Genomic DNA, 15,483 nt, shown 5'->3' with positions numbered 1-15,483 from the left:
GATAGAAGACAAAGGTTGTTTAGTATTCTGTTATTTCCCCTGTATGAAAAGTGGTATAGACCAAACGCGCCAACTATGAAACCGAGAAGAGGGTGGGAGGGCAGCTGAGGTAGAAATTAGAAGTTTTGTCCCGTAAACCTGTTCTGAATTAGATTCTTTATGGTTATTTGTTTTCTACGGATTGTCTGAGATGTAACAAGCCACAAGGTATGTTGCTTACTGCCTTTCTTGTGAATCGGGCGTCAGTAACTCTTGCTACTCTTCTTTGCTAGTGGTAAACTTATAAACTTACACCGCACATCATCCAAATGTGGGCACAGCTACAGACATCAAGCATTTATATTTATGATTGTAATCCCTTCCAGTAGAAGAAGTAGCAATCTGTGCGGTTTTCACTATGTTAGTTGGGTTTGACAGATTAAAACTATCTAGTTCCAGAGACAGGGTAATCACTTCGAGATACTAGTACATGTATAGCATGCTGCTTTTATTGTATACATAATTTGTATAAGACTGATATGTAGGTGTAATTTGTATGCAAAGCTATAAAACTGATAAATAGATATTTTAGAGATTGGGGTCTGGCATCAAGGCTAGCTGCCCAAGTTTGCGCCCGGGCCTGGACACGACTGGAAAAGAGTCATTCTACTAGTTTTGGAGGGTGGCATAAAGTTGGCAGCCCCGTGTATGAGGGAGCTTTAGGGCGTTAAATCTCTGCACATGAAACCAACACATTCATCGAGAACAGAAGGGGTGGCCTGGTGTCCTTGGTAAAAAATATGTGATCCATATGGAACCCATTGCGCTAATATTAATAATAACTAAATAGGGCCACGTCATCTTAATTTTATGGATGACGTCCTCTGGAGACCCCCAAACTAATGCACATGGGCGGAAAAAAAAAGAAAAATCCAACAACAAAAAAATCTGCTAAACCATAGGACTACAAAGTTGGTATTGTTAATGGAACCACAGAATACAACTTGCATCAAGCAAACAACAAGTCTTTATTTGTAGGAGGTACATGTAGGTTGTCTTGTTCATCTTAGCAGACTCAGCTCAAGTGATTGAAGTTCGATATATTGATAAATCTTAAAGCCTCATGCTTTGTCCTTGGTCTGATGTTTGACTGATCAGCCTCCTTTGAGTTGGACTGATTTACCTTTTTTTCTTTACCACCAGGATAAGGACCATGAGTGGCAGACAGTTCTTGGACACCCTGAAGCAGATTGGCTATCAAAAGTCAAATGATTACCAGCCGGATGATTTTGATTGGCTGTTTGAGAGCGAGGCTGCAACTCCATTCCTGCGTTGGTTCTGTGACCATGTCGGTCCCGACAATGTGCTCACTGAGGAAGAACTGCAGAAGTAAGGGAGATCATGATTTTGTTTTTGTTCTTTCTTAATATCTTACAGTCTTACATCAAAAGTTGCTTTTTATGGGAAATATTCCATTTAGTACTGATACTTGTAGTTTGGTTGCCTTGTGGATTTGCACATTGATACTGGCCACGGAGTCAGAAAGCACATTGGTACATTGTATCATCAAGGAGGTTGAAAAGGGGCGTTTTAACCTCATTGATATCATTAACCCAAAAGCTGTGGCAGAAAGTCTGCTGCACTCCCATGCTCTGACCATGCACCCAGCTGAAGACTAGATCCTTCTGACAAGCGTAAAAGTCTGATTGACTAGGGATGCTACTAGGTCACATGTGGCCCCAGTCTTAAACTTTGACCTGTTTGACCTGTAATTTGTCGCTCCACTCCCTCGCAATATGTTCCACCTTGCAATTTTTTTCCCCTACAAAATCAGGAGATACCGACAGGAAAAATTACTATACCTGCTTAAAGTTTAAAAGTCTACTCTAGGTGTGCCTTCAGTGTAAGTATAAAATCATAAAAGCAATTTCTTTGCATTCAGAAGTACTCAATGTGGTTGTCTCCCTGCATTTCTCCCTTTGTATTTAATTTACAGTACATGTAATTACATTTAAGACTATCAACATGTATTTGGTTGACAAATCAGAAGTACTCAATGTGGTTGTCTCCCTGCATTTCTCCCTTTATTACAGTACATGTAATTACATTTAAGACTATCAACATGTATTTGGTTGACGATGCCACCTGTCTCAGATTCCAGGAATTGCAGTCTTCTGGTGCCCCCATCCTGGGAGGTCGTCAGCTGGAGGAGGCTCTACAGAGCATGCCCAGGGAGGAGAAAACATTGTACGGAGAACAGCTCAGGTATGGGACATACTAGTACCATGACAGTAACTTGACATCATAGGGTATAGGAGATTCTTTTTTACACAACCAGGTAATCTCACCTGCTAACGTTTCGGTGTCTGTCAGACACCTTCATCAGAGCTTCTGACTGGAGTACTGCTTCTCACCACTATAAGTAGCTGATGTAGGTGGTGCTTTTGCGGTGAGAACACTGTCCCAAATGTGGCTGAGTTTGTATCCCCCCTCGACATCATAGTACGTACAATGCTAAACTATTGATTAAAATGCTATTGCTAAACTTTCTTCCAACACTAAGGTATACGCAGATGAAAATTTTCAATGACCAGTGTCACCTTCTGCAGGATCAATAATGACCAATCACTTTTGAACGTGATCTCACAAGATGTACGGACACAATACTTTGTATATGATAACTTGACATCATAAACTTGTGTCATATATTTGCTTTCCTAAAATCCTTGTCACAATTTTTACCAAGTTCAGAAAATAAGTTAACTAACTTGACAATAAAGTTAAGAGAGTGGACAAGGTCATGTGGTGTACAATATTTTATCATGAGGTTTGCTATGCAGATTGTTATAATTGCAGAATGGTCTATTTAAAGGTCTCACTTCTATTGAAATAGCAAAAGTATAAACTTGATTAGCTAGTTAGAGTATTGTGTCAGCCATGTATTTATCATGAGGCTTTACTTACCACATGAATGACAGCAATCATTGTTGAGCCTTGTCCTAATGCTGCTTATTTTATTTTTTATTGTATTTAAATTTAGTTTTACCACCTTTGTGGAAGGATTGACATAACAGGTGACTCTCACCTTTTCAAGATGTCAACCCAGACCAGACTGTAAGGTTTGGACCATCGCACACCGGGACATGCCCCTACTCTTTTTCGAAAGGTGTGGTGGGTTCTTTAACGTGCGTGGGGTGTGGCTCTCTTCAAACACGGGACCTCCATTTAACGTCCTATCGGAGGGACGTTACATGTCTAATGCTGTCTTATATTTGTTTGTGTTGTACAGAGAAGAAGTAGCACGACTGGAGGATGAACTGAAGACTTGTGAGGCGAGGAAAAAAATCTTACTCCATCACAGGAACAAACTCAGGTCAGGGACAGGATTATTGCCTTGTGTACATATAGAATACAACACGCCCGAGGTACCGGCCCGGCTGCGGGTCGGATCACCTGTAGGCCGGAGGGCGATCCGACCCGGGGGAGGGCTGGGACCAAGGGTGATGCGGAATACACCGTGTGGTATTTCATTTATGTCATACCCACCCGAGAAAACACACATTTCAATGCGAAAAAAAAAGTTGAGAAAAGTTGGTGTCCTTGAACAAAAAATTGTAACAGCCACGCATTCCAATGCCCGAATCCAGTATTCAAATTTTCGATGGCGGCGCACTCATCGCACTCAAAATGTATTCTAAATATTCTGTGGAAGCCTGTGTGATAACCCAAAGTTATCACCCGGTCAGGAACACCCATATCAAACATTTTCGCGGCCCAAGTATGACATAAAGAGGTTTAGTTTTCAGTGTGTCTGCATGTTTGTGTTCTTGTGTCTGTTTGTTAACACAATAACTCAAGAATGCCTGCGCTGATTGTCTTGATATTTGGTATGTGCGTAGGTCTTGATATCTCGTGTTCTGAACATTCTATACATTGGTCAAACACAAAGGAATAAGAGAAGCCAGAACCTGTAACATTTTTATTGGAAGCAGGTCAGTTTCACTAACTTGGAGTTTTACTTTGTATGTGTTGTTTGAAAGACCTGTAACCAACCAAAACCTCCTTGAAACAACCAATAGAAGCATTGAACAACATGATGATTTACATTTTGGCAAAGGTATGGGTTCGTGGAACTCTATTTTTGTATTATGAAATGTTCTACTAATCTTCAGAAGTAAAAATTGTTGTGCCTATTTTCCCCTGCATAGCCTGCATCAAACAGCTACAAATCACCGTCTGTCTAAACTTGATGCTGTACAAGAAGCAGCTAAACAAGAGCACAGGAAACAGGTGGACAGGTGTCGGGAGGAGGATTCTAAGGTACGGAACTGTGAGAACATTGAAAATCAGTCTCTACAGACAACAAAGGACTTGTGGTCAATGCAGACCCCCCTTCGTCAGAGATATTTGCAACAAAGCCAGAGAAAATCAATGTACCTCATTCTTTTAGATACAGATTGAGTACTTAATGGAAATGTCAAAAGCTATTGAAATTTCAAAAGAGAACTTAATCACAAATATTAGGTTAGATAGTTGTGATACAGTCACGTATTACCAATAGACCTACCGTATATATATATATATATATATATATATATGTAGATATTACAGTAACTGTAGTTGGTAGTGTAATTTCCATCTGCACTAACTTTGGAAATGCCTCCCAAAAATATCTCATACATTCTTTGGCAGGTCATTCTGTTTGTGATTTCTGTATGCCAATATTCATTGCCCTACGTGATTTCACATAATTATATCATCATCATTCCAGAGTTTATGATCATAAATCATTCATTTCACATACATTAAGGTAAAAAGTCCTCTATCTTGTTCTAGATGAACACAGATTTGGAAGAGCTGACCCAAACTGTGAGTAAGCTGACATCCCTGTACACAAGTGCAGCTGACAGCTGCAGTACCACAACCAGTCAACAGGGGGCAGCATTCCTGTCTCAGCTTCCACTGGACCACCACTTTGCCAAGGAGGATGCCTTCATGCAGCAACTGACGGATTACACCAAAAGACAGTTCTTTGATGTGGGTTAAATGTTTTGTGAAACTGTAATGCAACGATCAACATTTGTAATTTATTACGGTAACAATTAGCATATCTAATTCAACAAAAAACAGAGTTACAACCCATGTCTAGTGGTTTGCATGAAGTTATGTGTGTTTTTTAACGTTAGACTAAAAGCCGAATGGTATGGGTTGATTCTCATGAATTACACTTTAAGACAGATATGTACGTTCTTACAAATTAAATAAAATCAAACTTTATTGCACAACAAATGTAACAGGTACATTGTATGGCAAGTTCGTAGGTAGTACATAGGGTATAGCAGACTTGGCAGATATATAATACTGTAAATCACTTTGATATAGCGGCAGGAAAATATAGCGGTTGGGGGAAAATGGAGTAGGTCACGACACTTAATTTTAACGGTGGGAACAAACATTACTGTCTCAAATATTAGTGATCAAATATCTGTGATGATGAAATTTTAGCGGTTGACTAGTGACTGTTAAATTAGCTAAAATTAAGTTACAGTCAACAAATCAAGAATTACAGTACTATGTTCTTACATGTAGGGTATAGCAGACTTGGCGGATATGTAATACTATGTTCTTACATGTAGGGTATAGCAGACTTGGCGGATATGTAAACTATGTTCTTACATGTAGGGTATAGCAGACTTGGCGGATATGTAATACTATGTTCTTACATGTAGGGTATAGCAGACTTGGCGGATATGTAATACTATGCTCTTACATGTAGGGTATAGCAGACTTGGCGGATATGTAATACTATGTTCTTACATGTAGGGTATAGCAGACTTGGCGGATATGTAATACTATGTTCTTACATGTAGGGTATAGCAGACTTGGCGGATATGTAATACTATGTTCTTACATGTAGGGTATAGCAGACTTGGCGGATATGTTATACTATGTTCTTACATGTAGGGTATAGCAGACTTGGCGGATATGTAAACTATGTTCTTACATGTAGGGTATAGCAGACTTGGCGGATATGTAATACTATGTTCTTACATGTAGGGTATAGCAGACTTGGCGGATATGTAATACTATGTTCTTACATGTAGGGTATAGCAGACTTGGCGGATATGTAATACTATGTTCTTACATGTAGGGTATAGCAGACTTGGCGGGCCATGCGGAAGGTTCTCGGTACCAGTTCCTTGACGTGAAGGACCCGTCCAGTCTGCTGGTGGCGGGGGAGACTGACCAGGTCATCAGGAAAAACTGCCACGAACTCGCCAGACTTCAAAACATGTCAGTAGTACTAGTCACCCATTTTTATGCTTAAGGGGGTACAGGGCCCTCCCTAGGTAATGGCAAGGGCACTGCAGCACTTCAAAAATCCTAGTGCCACTTTTCAAATTTAGGGCCTTTTCTTTGTATTTTTGCAGAAAAACTAGGGGGAAAGATAGGAATTCGCAGAAGTTTAGCCGAGCGGTAGGTGAGTGAGTGAGTGAGTGAGTGAGTGAGTGACTGTGGGTGAGTGAGTGAGTGAGTGAGTGAGTGATGAGTGAGTGAGTGGATGAGTGAGTGAGTGAGTTGGTGGTTGAGTGAGAGTGAGTGTGAGTGAGTTGGTAGTTGGGTGGGTGAGTGAGTGTGAGTAAGTGAGTGTGAGTGAGTTTAACTTGGTAGTTGGGTGGGTGAGAGTGAGTGGATGGGTGTGTGGGTGAGTAAGTGAGTGAGTTGGTAGTTGGGTGGGTGAGTGTGAGTGAGTGAGTGGGTGAGTGATACTTGTATGCTTTAGAAAAACAAGCCTGTCCTTCCAGCCATTGTTGTCTTGTCAATTTGTTTCTGCTGAAAGCTACAAGAAAACAAAATATTTTGATATTCGATATCTAATATCACAAGCTACACGTGAAGATTAGAGTTTTTTTAGTGCTGATTGTTTACAAATAACATTGTACATGTATTCCAGTTTCCCACTGAGCCAGCGACAGTACATCCAGGCTAAGGTGCAGGAGGGCAGAACCCGCGCCGCACGACAGGCCATGGAGCGGAAGCTACAACAGTTACACAGCAAACCCTATCCTCAAGACACTGCAAAACTCAGGTATGATACCTTTGTACATGTGGTGTGATACCTTGGCACTCATAGGCCCAGAACCTAAGAGGTCCAGCATTCAAATGTCACCAATATTATGCACTTGAGAAAGGCACTTAACACAACTCTCCAAACTACACTGAAAATTAGTAGTACTACCCAGCTTTTGTTCAAGGGACGTCCCTCGGATAGGACATTAAATGGAGGTCCATTTTAGCTACTTTGACGATCACTTCTAAAATTTCATCATTGCAAGTATTTGATCACTAACATTTGGGACAGTGATGTTTATTCCCACTGTCAAAATTGAATGCTGTAAACTACTCCCTTTTCCTCAAACTGCTAAGATTACCAACCACAATATTAAATGGATTTACAGTTACTGTATTAGTCTCCTGAAATGAGTCTGTTTAGTTTGCTGACATGAGAATGATAACGGCCTGTCTGTGAATCCCCGTTCTCCCCAGTAAACAGCTGCATGAGACCCAGGCTGTCCTGAGCGCGGTGCAGCGGGAGACCGCGGCGCTGTCGGAGGTGGAAGTGCCGCGACTGATCCAGGCGAACACCGAGCTACAGGCCACACGGGTCCTCCAGGGGGACTACGACCTGAAGATCGCCCGACAAGACTACTTCATCTCCAAACAGGAGGAGGTACTCTTCTTTTCTTTAATTTATAAAATGGATGTTGGAAGTCATTCTGAGGCATCGCACTAACACCAGAATGACATGTGGCGGGTGTGGTCTATCTTAACCCTTCCCAGAGTGCATTAGTAGCTTGGGATAGTACCAAATCCCACGTCACTTGCCCTCTGTTCGGGTTTAGATATAGGTGGAAAAGACAGGGCTCATCCTTTCACCCTATCATGCGCTCTACAATACCTGTGCATGGACATATGATCATATAGTTCGAACTCTATTTCAAATACAGTAGTCAGGTAATATTTGCTAAACAGATTTTCAGGCAATAGTTCAGCCCTCTTCAAGTTGAATTATACCTGCACCAGCTGCAGATAGACATCAAAAACACCTGCACAACTCTTGCTACAAAAAAAGACTTGCACTTAAAGCTTGCTGAGGAGTTCTGGGGCTCCCCCATCCATGTGCAAGCACGTCCAACCTCCATATAATGGGGAATAAAAGACGTAAAACTGGAGAGAGAGAGAGAGAGAGAGAGAGAGAGAGAACTCCAATTTTACCTTCCCTATCCTACATATATGTAGAAGAGAAACAGGGTGTCCTCTGTCCAAAAGGAGAATCTGATTTCTTTATTTTTTTACTGTAGGGTGACCAGAAGACGCCCTGACGCACTGCTAGCTAATAGCCTGGTATTACCTGTGCTTCTCCATCTTTCAATAGGTGATCACTCAGCTGTTGAAGCAGCGTGCCAGGAACGAGTTTCTCCTGACGGCGCTGGAAGTGGAGGGCCGCGCCCACAGGGAGACACGGCGGCTGCTCATGGCGCTGCGGAAGGACCTGGACAGGGCGGTCGCCATGACGCAGGACAGACTGGTGAGATCTCTGAAAAAAACATATCTTTGAAATGTTCATAGGATCTATGGTCTTAACTTTTTAATGTACAGTCATGTACTTAACTGTTTTTAGGATGGACAAAGCTACTGTAATGGTCCTACAAGACAAAAACTGTGAAAATTATGTATATTCTGGAGTGATGCCTTGATGCAAGACTGACTGATGAGAACTCTGAAATACAAGTATCTTCAAATTATTAATAGAATCTCTCTTAGGGTCTACTTTTTGATGTACTTAAAGTTTTGAGCAGGGACAAAGCTACTGTTATGTTCCTACAAGACAAAATTGTGATAATGTTGCCATGACGCAAGATAGACTAGTCTATTGTACTTAAGTGTACTGGTGAGAAGTGTTGCGTATGTAATGCCTACTGATGTAATTCCACCATGTCACATATATCTGTCACCCTCAAAAATGCATCAAGAGATCTCCAATGCAACACTCTACAGTACAATGCACTCTTGTATATCTAAACTGTGCATTCCTGGGGGGTGCTGCACTAGAGATCCTCAAACCCACTGTTTTTCAAAGTGGCAGATATACAATGTATGTATATGTAACCTGCCATAAATGTTAATGGAGATTACTACAGGAATTATAAAATGTCTACAAAATATTCATACAATATAAGATCCACTTTTTAATATGCTGAGAGACATAGGAGGGACAAAGCTGTTGTTGGTCCTACAAGACAAAATTGTGATCATAATAATTCTGTATTTTCTGTCGGTGATATATATTGTGATTTTACATTGAAAAGAAAGTTGCTGACTATGCTGTTTTCCTTATCCACCTCGCAGGCTATCCTACAAGATCCGGCGTACAAGACGTCACGAACAGCCAGGGCAACGATCGACTCCCGGGACAACTTCACCCTCAGACTTCACAACGTGATAGGTGAGGAACGAAAGAATTCTCTAGACCTTCCAAAATTTACCAAATACGACAGTGAAAATCTGTTACAAAAACAATTGATGCATGTAAGATATAGTTGACAAATGCTTAATTTCTTACCAATTGTCTGCAAAAGTGGAAGATTATTGTGTGTATTTTCAAGTCATAATGTTAAATTGCATATCAAAGGTGAAACCAGGCATAGCCAATTGATAGATGAACAAAAACATTAATGGGCTGAAGTTGTTAATGTTGAAATGATTTCTGTTATAAATAAGTGTATATTATATAAATATAAATTTTTAATGTTGAAATGATTAATGTTATGAATAACTGTATATTATGTATATATAATATATATATACATATACATACTATATACTAAATTATGAATTAATGAGTAGAGTTTAATGAATGAAGGTCCAAGTTCTAAGTTTGATGAATAAAGTTCCAAGTCTTAATGTTTAATGAATAAAGATCCAAGTTCCAACTTAGAACATGAATGTATGTCCTTGTTCCTGTGTCTTCAGTTGGAACCCCAAGTGAGGACCACGATGGAAAACAGCCGCTCTTTCGTACTTACGCCAGTCTGGAGGACGGCGCCCGCGGTCTGAACCACGATCTACAGACCCTTCAGACCAGCCTGGCGGACTCCAGTACCGGCAAGGAGGACAGGCTCGCCCAGCTGTAAGTAATGAGTCTTAGCCCTGGATGGCTCTCTAGTAATTTAGTGGAGATCAACAACAGTATAGATTAAGGATATTTGGGTTGTCCTAACATGGTTAATGTGGGTTTTGTAGCATTATCAGTGTTTGTTTTTTTCTAGGAAAAAATTGGAAAGGGAAGCATGTAAGGGAGCGTAGTGACCAAGTGAGGGGATGGTGTGGAAGGGTGATTTGCCCCTTCCGTGGTTTAGGAGTTTTCAAGAATTTTAAGTTAAAATTTAGGCATTCTACAGTTTTCGTGGGCAAAAGTACTGTCAGACAGGTCACAGTTGAAGACTGTGGCCACATGTGACCTACATGTAGTAGCATCCCTGGGTAAGGGGGCACATAGTCATGGCATGGCGGCGCAGCACCCTTGTTCCCCACCTTAGAAAAAGCCCTGATTGATATTACCATCCACTCTGGGGGAATAAGCTCATAGCCAGTGTCAAGAACAGCAAGGGTTGGTGTTACATGTGCACAGACTAGAAATTGTTGATGAGGACAGCCTGTAGAAATATTTTCTCTTCAGTGAAAGAAAGTGATCTCGAACCAGTTTAGCTCAAGTGAACTCCATGAACAGATGAGCTAATCTTCCACTGGTTGTGACAGAGAAGACAGACGCTATGTACAGTATTTACAGGTTCATTGTACCAGGGAAATTCCCCTTGCACTTTTCGACAAGCGCAATGAACAGTGGACCACGGCTTAACGTCCCATCCTAAGGACTGTGACCCTTTCTGGTAGCATGCCTGTCGTGTGAGCGACACAGCCGTAATCGAACTCACGACTTCTAGTTTCAGAGGCAGGGCCACTAACCATTTGACTATGCACGCTTCCTCAGTGCTGGTAGCTGTAGATACAGAGATGCTTCTGTGTGAATACTTGTTTTGTTACCCCAGGGAGACGAGTGTGCAGGACTTGGGAGCCACCGTATACGACAGGGCCGCCCCGGGCAGCGGGCCAACCACCCTCGGGCCAAAGGTGAGAGGTCAACTTACTTCATACAAAGATGTAGCATATAATGGTGTCCTAGTCCTTCTGTTGGTCAAGTCCTTTTTGATTAAGCACAAATGGTGAGCCATACAGGCATTTGTGGCATCAAATTGCCAAGTGGCTAATGCCAGCAGACAAGAGACCAAGAGATCCCAGGTTCAATTCCTGGCTTAAGACGTTATGCCTGTGGCAAAGACACGTTACACAACTTTTCTCATTCCACCCAGGTGTATAAATGGGTACCTGTCTTCAGTTGGGAGGTAAAAGACGGTGAAAGGAGAGGAATGGGCTCCGCCTTACAATACCATGTCCTAGAAACATTGGATACCAACCCACTGCCCCTATGGTATCAAAAAGGCTATGGGACTACCTTTGCCTTTACCTTTTGCAAATGGTGAATACAACATGTTGCTATATGCACAATTTTAGATACAAATGTACATTGTAGTTTGCATATGACCATGACTGCTAATTTGATGATGTTTGTCTCTACATTGTCACTAGGCTATCCTGGACTCCATGTTGAAGTTGGATCTGACCTTGAAAGACCTTGAAGCCAGCTTGATGGAGACATTGAAGGACATGAACAAGAAGAAAAGGGTGAGTAGTTGGTGTTTCTAGTTCCTACACTCAGACTGAGTGAGAGTTAGTGCTGTGTACCTAAACTCAGGTTCAGGTCCAGAGGTTCAGGCTCAGGTCCGTACTTATAGTAGCACATGTGTGCTAGATATAGTTTTTTTTCGGTTACATGTAAAGTTGCATGTTGGTATGAATTTTACAATGCAACTTGAAAAATATACATTTTGTATGTACAATGTAAAATTATATTCAATAAGTAAATGCTCAGTTAGTAAACATGAAAACAGCAATGTTTTGCTCTTTTTCCAGGGCAAATTACACAATCTATGGAAGGTTTTAGATGGTTTAGAATAGAAGGAAGAATATAAGCAAGAGATATTTCAGTCCGGAACTGGTTTCCGACGTTACTTGTTTTTTTTAACTGAACCTAAACATTTTTACAAGTTCAGTTCTGGTCCAGTGAACAGGTACACAGCGAGAGCATGTTCATTTTTATCCAATGTTATTTCTGAATAACATCGGATGAAAATGAACTTTTGGAATTTGGATTATGTGATAAAATGTATGTGATAAAACTTAAACATTTTATCACATAATCCAAATTCCAAAAGTATAAAGACAACAATGCACAAAACTGAAACATGATGTAACACAAAGTTTTGCCAATTAGGGATAAAGAAGTATTCACATGCTTGATTTGTTTCGTACAAAAGTGTACAATAATCAGATTTTTTTTAATATTACATGAGACGTCGTATAGAGCTAGAATTATAGTAAAGAGATGATGAATTGAAAACAACTGTTTTAGATACTGTAAATGCAGAAATGTTCACGGTTTTCACGGCGACCGTGTCACCGTGTACTTAGAACCCCCGCAAACATTTTTGTCCAATACTGTAGCAGTATGTGACTATAGAGCTACCGCAAGCTTAAAACCACCACAAACACTCCATTTTCGCCTTAGCGCAAAATAAAAACCATGCAAACTTAAATGCATTTACAGTATTTTGTGTGAGACTAAGACTACACCCTACACAAAGTAATAGTTTTCTGTTTCTCAATTCAGGAGCTGCAGAATGACCCGAACCTGGTGAAAGAGCGCCACCTATTTGTAGACTTCCACACTGCACCACACCAACTGAAGGAGACCATAGAGGACCTGAACGTTAGGGTGCAGGCTGCCCAGATATCATGAAAAAAGAAACTCTCTTCTTGCCCAGAGTTTGTACATATATGGTTTGCATTAAGGGTGGATACCGGTTCGCTGGACCTGATGCGGACCTTTATAACATCCAAGAACCGTGTCCAAAAAACGTGAGGAAAGTACAAATATATTTCCTATTTTGTTTGATAAAAAGTGTCTCCCCTTTGACAAAAAGGCATTTAAAATAAGTGCAACATTCAAATATCAACACTGGTTTATTTTAAAAGTCTTCTCACCAAGAATCTTTTATAGTTGTGCGTGTCAGTATTAATTCTCTATGCTTAATATTGTTCTAATAAAACAAAACATCAACTGGACAGGATCAGGTTCAGGTCCGGACCTGAACCTAAATCTCTGGACCTAAACTTGGACTTGGACCTTATTAAGCCGAACCAGTATCCACCCCTAGTTTGCATACATGTAGTTTATTCAAAATTTAGAATGCACAGTGTGTGTGAAGCACATTTGACAAGCAGAGGTGCTGCACGGCATTCAAAACACGTTGATTCAATTGATTAGTAATCTACTACTAAGAACTGCACCTCTAAATACAATTATAAAGCTTTGCTAAGTAGAATGTTGATACATTCTAAAATGAAATTAACTCAACAGTGACCAATGTAACACTGCAATTCGACAGAACTTCTTGGAAACTCTTTATAGCATATTTCAAAGAATAAATTCTTTGAACAAACCTTGCAACAGTTGTTTAGTTCTCGTAATCTGATCATTTATTTTTCCTGTTCTGCAAATGTTGTTTTGATATTTAATTAAGATTGTACATATCCCAGACCTCACATTCTCATATTTCTTCTGAACTACTGATTCTGTACTACAAAACTTTTAACTGATTTGACTTAATGACGTGCCAGAAATATTTACCACACTGAATAGCTTTCATACAGGTTTTTTTTTTCAGAAAGCTTGGTGAAACACAGCATTGGAAGATATCTTGTAAATGCAGAAATCTTGTAAAAGTGAGCTCTTTACCGCGAACTTAAAACCACTGCGAAAAGCTGTGACATTGTATGAGTGTAGCGCTACTATTGTTATGTTTCAAACGCGAACTGAAAGCAAACAACCGGAAACACTCCATTTTCTCCTTACCGCAAAATTAAATCCCTGCGAACATTTCTGCATTTACAGTTGTACTTTGTGTTATACAGTATATGATTATTCGACACAACACAGCAGACATTTTTCCAAAATACAGCTATTAATGCACATTAAATGTTGCATTCCAAATTTCACCGACATGACTACCTCTTTTTTGTGTTTTTCTTTATTGGAAGTTGTAGTAAAAGTTGAGATTAAAGTAACTTTGGGCGATTGTATTATGCAGGATATAATCTAAGTCTTAATGAGAATACTGTGACAACAAGGAATCCGAAATATGCCCAGAAATCTTTTTTAAGTTAGTTTTAGTATTATCATTCAGGAGTAAAGTATTTAGATTTCTACCAAGAGTAGGGTTTCTGGCTTTCTTGTTCCTGTAGAGGCCTTAAATACATGTAAACTAGGAGAAGAAGAAAAAAAACTAAGAGAAAGGAAGCACAACCACCAGATATCAATGTCTTTGTTCATTTATAGCTGTACATATTGTTGTGCTCTGCTATTGACCAAAGGAAGCTCCTTGTTTAACCACCCATATAAACAAACCCTCCTGAGAATGGATGTGTCAGTTCCCTACCTCTGACCCCCTCCCTCAAAACGAGTAGAATTTAACCAAAATACTGAGTAAGTTGACTGACTCCAGGTCCAGTCAACATGCAGTTCATTAGCATTGGCCTGTGCTTTGTATATGAATCGCTAGAGGCCGCTATTGCATGGTGTTTGATGACGTTCAGCACCAATGACAGGAACGTTTGCATTCGAAGAGATTCAGTAACGTGGGTGTTTGCGTCTTTCGGTATTTACATGGTGTACAAGTTCAGCTCCAAGGACAAGTATGTTCTAAAATATTGTGATGGTGTTCAACCCCAAAGACGAGTGTGTTTGCATGTATTTGAATGGTGTTCAGCACCAAGGACAGGTATGTTTACCAACACACATGTATTCTGAAATGTGCGTTTCAGGGCGGTCTAGCAGCGACCTCTAGCGGTTTGTTTACAAAGCGCCGAGTCTGTGTAGTGTACATATGATCAATGTCGTGAAAATGTTGACATAGACTGCTGTTGCAAACGCTTTAGAGAAGACCGACGAACTGGCATCTGTCAATGAATAATAAATCATCCGTCTTCTTTACTCTGTGCAGTTATTTGGGGTTGTCACGTTCATATACTGTAGTAACGATGAATATGTAGAGTGCGGGAGGACGACCGATACTTCCGCAGAATGTTGTTTATTTCCCACCATCTCATTTACTTGTGAAAACTCCTTGAATATGCACTGGCTGGTTTGGAATTCATTCACCTCAAAATCGTACGTTGCATTCCTGCCACTGATAGTTTCCAATTGCGCTAGTAAAGAAAAGAAATAGTGTAACAGTACTGCATTTACATGTGTCAGTATCTTTT

General features: G+C 40.4%; 1 protein-coding gene across 1 annotated transcript; it reads left to right on the top strand.

Moving 5' to 3' along the window:
- The first annotated feature begins 77 nt into the window (after nt 1–77).
- On the top strand, nt 78–13,107 carry LOC136444258 (HAUS augmin-like complex subunit 3). The gene is made up of 15 exons (XM_066441773.1): nt 78–207; nt 1,183–1,368; nt 2,134–2,244; nt 3,269–3,352; nt 4,188–4,299; nt 4,816–5,016; nt 6,131–6,273; nt 6,935–7,069; nt 7,528–7,711; nt 8,417–8,569; nt 9,391–9,487; nt 10,015–10,171; nt 11,091–11,172; nt 11,689–11,784; nt 12,830–13,107. The coding sequence occupies exons 2-15, from the start codon at nt 1,193–1,195 to the stop codon at nt 12,956–12,958; spliced, it is 1,860 nt and encodes a 619-aa protein (XP_066297870.1). The 5' UTR covers nt 78–207; nt 1,183–1,192; the 3' UTR covers nt 12,959–13,107.
- The last annotated feature ends 2,376 nt before the right edge of the window (nt 13,108–15,483 follow it).

This window comes from Branchiostoma lanceolatum, chromosome 11, assembly GCF_035083965.1.
Source record: "Branchiostoma lanceolatum isolate klBraLanc5 chromosome 11, klBraLanc5.hap2, whole genome shotgun sequence".
NCBI lineage: Eukaryota > Metazoa > Chordata > Leptocardii > Amphioxiformes > Branchiostomatidae > Branchiostoma > Branchiostoma lanceolatum.
The sequence above is the reverse complement of the archived record's forward strand: the minus strand, read 5'-3'. Positions and strand labels throughout refer to the sequence as shown.